Genomic DNA, 6,379 nt, shown 5'->3' on the forward strand with positions numbered 1-6,379 from the left:
TGGCACGCCACCACTTCCCTCTATTGCTAATTCTATGACTCCGCTTACAGAGGTGGTTTCCTGATAAATGCGCAAACTTACCAAGAGTTCAAGTTGAAATTCCTCGGCAAAACTACCCATATTATCTGTCAGTAGTGAATGAAACTGCTTAACTTTATCAATCAATCGGTCTATATGGCTTGCTGACAAGCTGACATGTAGAACTAAACTGCTCTCTTGCGATTTGCTCCCAGCAGAGGATTCCCAGCTCTTTTTAAGTCTATCCAACAAAGGTGATCAAGAACTTCACGTTTCACTACTCGTCCATGCTGTAACACTCATGACATTTAATTCACTGCCCCTTTTTTCGTCACAGCTACAAATTGCATGCATACATGGCTATTTGGCACTAAATGCATCAAGCAGGTAGATTGATGATGTCTGTCAAGTGACAACAGATATGGTGTTGAAAAATCAGCAGTGGGTCGTACGCAGCATTGCTCCAGGTTGTTGTGTCTCAGCCAGGAAAATGAGTATGGAGGTCAAGTTGAGGAGGAAGTGCTATTCACCTGCTGTTAGGATAGCTTTGATGGCATCTACAAGTGAGTATCACTTACACATATTTTAGGAAACAGAGTGACGAATTCTTAACTCCACGCTAGCCACCAACCGTATGGGAGGCCAAAGTGAGATCTGACTCAACATGAATGTTCACCTCGGGCGTCGTGGAGGCACCCGACAGGATCAGATATCTCACAAGATCTGTGTGTCCGTAGAAAAACAGCACACCTTCAGGGTGTGAATTGTATGTGATTGAAGCTATCCATGGGGATTCCAGGCTGCAAGTGCAGATACACACAATTTGTGTTAGGTATACCTGCCACCCAGTGGAGTGTCATGTTATCTTCTGCAGATGTGGCAGTGACTGACATACCATGATTGCGGATGACGTACATTGCCCGATCAGGACCACACGTGGCGGCCTTCAATAGAGGCAGCTCACCATCTTTACATCAAGTCACGTGCAAATAAAAGGATAGAGTCTGCTAACAAAATAAATGTCACATTTGTCACAATGTGTTCAGGTCTTCCTTTTTAGTGAGGGGTTTGACAAAGACTGGTTGGTCACAAGACATGTTGATATAGGGCTACATTGCATAAATTACCTAACCATGATGAGTGATGAGTTGGCAATGGATGTGCACAAAGTATGTCCTAAATGGTAGCGGTTTTAACTTTATCGAACTTAGGTTTTAATGCTAAAATGTTAAAAACAAAGGAAGAAGAATGAACTAACAACAAGTTGAAGGAGGCAGGATTAATGGATTCGATAGCTTCTGTCAGTGCTCTCTGATAGGGAAACTGAAATTGTTTAACGATTCGAAAATACAAAATTTCATTAAAGACACCAGTTTTACTCTCTTAGAATGAAAAACGGTATGAAATCGGGTATTTTATTACTTTCGCGCATCTCAGGATGATTCATACTACCAAAACTTGCTCTGATTGTAAATTAGACCTGCATTCATTCAAGCTGTAATATCGGCTGTAATTTTTAAAACAGAAACTAACTGCATTTTTCATGTTCGTATTTAACAAAACACTGTGGAAAAATTTAAAGTGACGGGGACATAGCTTGTGGTAAATAATAGCCTCTTTCTCTTCCTGATTTACCGGATCACCATTTACTGTTATGAATGCCAAACAACCTTACTTCTTAATAGACACTTCGGTCTTTTTCATTCTGAAGGTAACCTTACTTCTCGGATTCCAAATTTACCATTTCTTGGCATATAACCGACCCTTTATTTTCTAAAGACAGGAATTGATGTCTGCACCTTGAAAAAGCGGGATAAACTGAGTTGAAATAGCACACGTCAGTCGGACTGATTATGGCAGGCTCGAAGTTCTTTGGAGATGACACAAATCATGTAAACAGGGTAATTAAGTGCACAAGAATTCGTCTTTATTGACAGAAAGGCCCTTCAAATAGTAGTCGAAAAATTGGATGATTTCAGTGTCAAAAGCAGTGGGTGGTGCCATTGATGAAAGATGGGGAATGCAACGACACGGTAATGACATGGAAGACGATCAAAGTGGATGTGCATACCGTGCTGGTATCCGGTAGATACTACTGGTTTTTGCTCGTTCACAAATGAGACGCCCTACTTTCCTACATTTGACAATTGCGTAACTTTGTTCACCACTACTGAGCCTCGAAATGTTGGTCACTACTCATTAATTGCAGTATTTTGAATTTTTACGTAAAAAATAGTTTAGCTGTGCACTTAGCAATGCGTCGCACAAATTGCCTGTAACGTAGTGGCCTAACCTACACAACTCTACACCCATTTCCTACTTTGTCCTCTCCTCCCACCCCCTTCTAAACTCTCCTCTCCTCTCACCTTTCTGCAACTGACGAGCCTCTGCTTCACACACGAAATAGTTTCTGCGGAGTGTGTTTATTAGTACTTCCTATTGATGAAAGCAAGTCAGTCAGCTTAAGGAGGAGATCCTTCACTTGTCTTCCTCTTCTTACTGTACTGATCTATTCTGCTCCACGGTTCAAAAAATCATCAGTTTGATTTCCTTTTCAATGTTTTCGATAAAATTTTTTCTTTTCAGTGACAACCCTTGCTTTGTTATCCAGCAATCAAAAATTCCACTCCCCTAATTTTGCATTTTTGGAGGTTCAATGCAAACAAACATGGAAGTGGCAATAACCGTGGCAAGGGAGGGCTACTGGGGTAAGGCGCATTTCTCACAATGGGCTCAGAAAAATCCTGCATGCTCTTTTCTACCTGGCAAAGGAACATAATGCTATTGCTGCTAGTGGGCAATTGCTTGTGAGTTTTAACCAACTTCCGAAAACTTGGTATCACTGAACTAATAATTGTGTATGCGACAAAGATTGCGACAGTTTGCAATCTTTCTTACCAATAAGGCAGAGGATGATGTGCTCCATTGACGGAATGGGCAATGTGGCTCGAATGCTGGCAGTGCATTGTGATCCAGTTTGGTCAACCTAAATGCGCTTCACCGGTTGACAGATTCAGAAACTGCCAACACTAAAGTAGTTCACCACTCTTGACGGTTAGGTGGCATTAATTAATAATCATAGTAGCTTATTTTGCTCTCAGATTCATTACTCCTATAAAATGTCACCTTGGGAGATCTCTGCGTACATCATATTCGGTCAAATCAACAGTTTGTGCTTTCCGCTTCATTATATCCATCTTTTTAAAAATCAAATAACAATCCACACTTTTAGAATACAAAAATAGGATATATTAGCAAGTACAAAATCTAGAAGCAAAGTGTATGGTGAGAGTTGAGAACTTTCGGAGACTACTTAGGCATACGAAAGTTAAATCCTTGACAGAGAAACTCCAATTTGGTAATTTATTATTAAAGATTTAAAAGAAAATCCAATAAATTACATCAAGAAATTATTACAAAGCATATCTGACCTCAAATTGCAACCCTTCCAAGGTCTCCACGCATACTTCAGCCCTACAATCGTGATGATAGTGTACAAGGTATTGCCCCACCTCATTCGACATAAGTAGTATATTTAGTGATACATAAGTGAGGCAAAAAGAGCTCAGTAAGAATGTAATAAAAAGTGGAGCAGATGATTGATATATCGTTCCAAGTGCTTCCAAAATATAAAGAGATAAGAGCAGAAGTGTGAAAGCGCAAATAACACAATCATGCAAAACACTGTTGGCAATGTGGCGCAAATGCCACACCTTAGGGTAAAATTGAAAAACTGAGAGATTCCATGTGTCCATGCCACACGGTCCTCAACCTGTTCGTCTACATAGTTTCCATCCATTGGTGCCAAGCTTACAAAGGTTGCTAACAATTCAAAAACGACTGCCTAACAGCAACAGTGCGCATTGTTTTCATATTCTAGCTAAAAAGTAGTATGTGCGCGCATATAGCAACACGTCACAAGAAGTGCTCTCTTTTCCATCTGTGCTTCTTCCGTCGAAGTTATTTCCAGTTTCATGTAATTTGAATACGGCTTTTACAAATGGAAAGGTGGGGAGTGAAAGTCATCTAGGTACGGAGGTTGTTCAGTCAATTCCGCCCTGTCCCAAAGGTCAGCGTTATGATCTGGTGCTTGTGTGTGCATGAGTGCATCACTGCAACACGTCTGAGTTAGTTGGGTTGTGAGGTGAAATGGAATAAGGTGAGGTGAGTCCGCACGTAACTGCTGGTGTTAGAAAGAGAAGGGAGCGGTGGTCCCACGTATTTTCAGTGTTGTGGCTGATCATGACACTGCTAAGATCGGCCAGAGGGCTCACAAATGCGCGCACTAGGACAATCACTGCAGAAAATGTCATTTAGACTGTGAGTTCTCTTCATTAAAGGGGTGTTTATATGGACAAACCAAAAAGCTTCCCTATTGCCGATATGCCTGATGAACTGGGATGAGATAAGTTGTGCCGAGAGGAGATGAGAAGAGTTAGAAAGAGAAGGTGGAGGAGGCTATTGACAGCATGCAGTGCTCTCAGATTCAATCACTTTTTATTCCCTTTACTCAATATGGTGCACTAGATCTCCCTAAAATGCACTTTAAGTCTATCCCAACGATCCCTGACCACTGAAAAGAAAAGCATCTCATTGACAAGTGCATATATCTCGGAGACAGTTCACGCACATAAATACAAGAAGGGTCACAAGCCCCTATTCTGAGCAGAAATTACGATTGCATAGTAGTGAATGAAACTGCTTAACTTTATCAATCAATCGGTCTATATGGCTTGCTGACAAGCTGACATGTAGAACTAAACTGCTCTCTTGCGATTTGCTCCCAGCAGAGGATTCCCAGCTCTTTTTAAGTCTATCCAACAAAGGTGATCAAGAACTTCACGTTTCACTACTCGTCCATGCTGTAACACTCATGACATTTAATTCACTGCCCCTTTTTTCGTCACAGCTACAAATTGCATGCATACATGGCTATTTGGCACTAAATGCATCAAGCAGGTAGATTGATGATGTCTGTCAAGTGACAACAGATATGGTGTTGAAAAATCAGCAGTGGGTCGTACGCAGCATTGCTCCAGGTTGTTGTGTCTCAGCCAGGAAAATGAGTATGGAGGTCAAGTTGAGGAGGAAGTGCTATTCACCTGCTGTTAGGATAGCTTTGATGGCATCTACAAGTGAGTATCACTTACACATATTTTAGGAAACAGAGTGACGAATTCTTAACTCCACGCTAGCCACCAACCGTATGGGAGGCCAAAGTGAGATCTGACTCAACATGAATGTTCACCTCGGGCGTCGTGGAGGCACCCGACAGGATCAGATATCTCACAAGATCTGTGTGTCCGTAGAAAAACAGCACACCTTCAGGGTGTGAATTGTATGTGATTGAAGCTATCCATGGGGATTCCAGGCTGCAAGTGCAGATACACACAATTTGTGTTAGGTATACCTGCCACCCAGTGGAGTGTCATGTTATCTTCTGCAGATGTGGCAGTGACTGACATACCATGATTGCGGATGACGTACATTGCCCGATCAGGACCACACGTGGCGGCCTTCAATAGAGGCAGCTCACCATCTTTACATCAAGTCACGTGCAAATAAAAGGATAGAGTCTGCTAACAAAATAAATGTCACATTTGTCACAATGTGTTCAGGTCTTCCTTTTTAGTGAGGGGTTTGACAAAGACTGGTTGGTCACAAGACATGTTGATATAGGGCTACATTGCATAAATTACCTAACCATGATGAGTGATGAGTTGGCAATGGATGTGCACAAAGTATGTCCTAAATGGTAGCGGTTTTAACTTTATCGAACTTAGGTTTTAATGCTAAAATGTTAAAAACAAAGGAAGAAGAATGAACTAACAACAAGTTGAAGGAGGCAGGATTAATGGATTCGATAGCTTCTGTCAGTGCTCTCTGATAGGGAAACTGAAATTGTTTAACGATTCGAAAATACAAAATTTCATTAAAGACACCAGTTTTACTCTCTTAGAATGAAAAACGGTATGAAATCGGGTATTTTATTACTTTCGCGCATCTCAGGATGATTCATACTACCAAAACTTGCTCTGATTGTAAATTAGACCTGCATTCATTCAAGCTGTAATATCGGCTGTAATTTTTAAAACAGAAACTAACTGCATTTTTCATGTTCGTATTTAACAAAACACTGTGGAAAAATTTAAAGTGACGGGGACATAGCTTGTGGTAAATAATAGCCTCTTTCTCTTCCTGATTTACCGGATCACCATTTACTGTTATGAATGCCAAACAACCTTACTTCTTAATAGACACTTCGGTCTTTTTCATTCTGAAGGTAACCTTACTTCTCGGATTCCAAATTTACCATTTCTTGGCATATAACCGACCCTTTATTTTCTAAAGACAGGAATTG

At 40.9% G+C, this 6,379-nt stretch overlaps 1 protein-coding gene across 1 annotated transcript; it reads right to left on the bottom strand. All coding sequences in view use genetic code 11, as the record gives it.

Moving 5' to 3' along the window:
• Nucleotides 1–5,209: 5,209 nt before the first annotated feature.
• On the bottom strand, nucleotides 5,210–6,037 carry EGR_07783 (hypothetical protein; the record flags this gene model as incomplete). Its single annotated transcript, XM_024497032.1, has 3 exons — nucleotides 5,210–5,313; nucleotides 5,411–5,557; nucleotides 6,013–6,037. The coding sequence occupies 3 exons, from the start codon at nucleotides 6,035–6,037 to the stop codon at nucleotides 5,210–5,212; spliced, it is 276 nt and encodes a 91-aa protein (XP_024348586.1).
• Between the last annotated feature and the right edge of the window lie 342 nt (nucleotides 6,038–6,379).

Source organism: Echinococcus granulosus (genome assembly GCF_000524195.1).
Source record: "Echinococcus granulosus chromosome Unknown EG_S00086, whole genome shotgun sequence".
Taxonomy (NCBI): Eukaryota; Metazoa; Platyhelminthes; class Cestoda; order Cyclophyllidea; family Taeniidae; genus Echinococcus; species Echinococcus granulosus.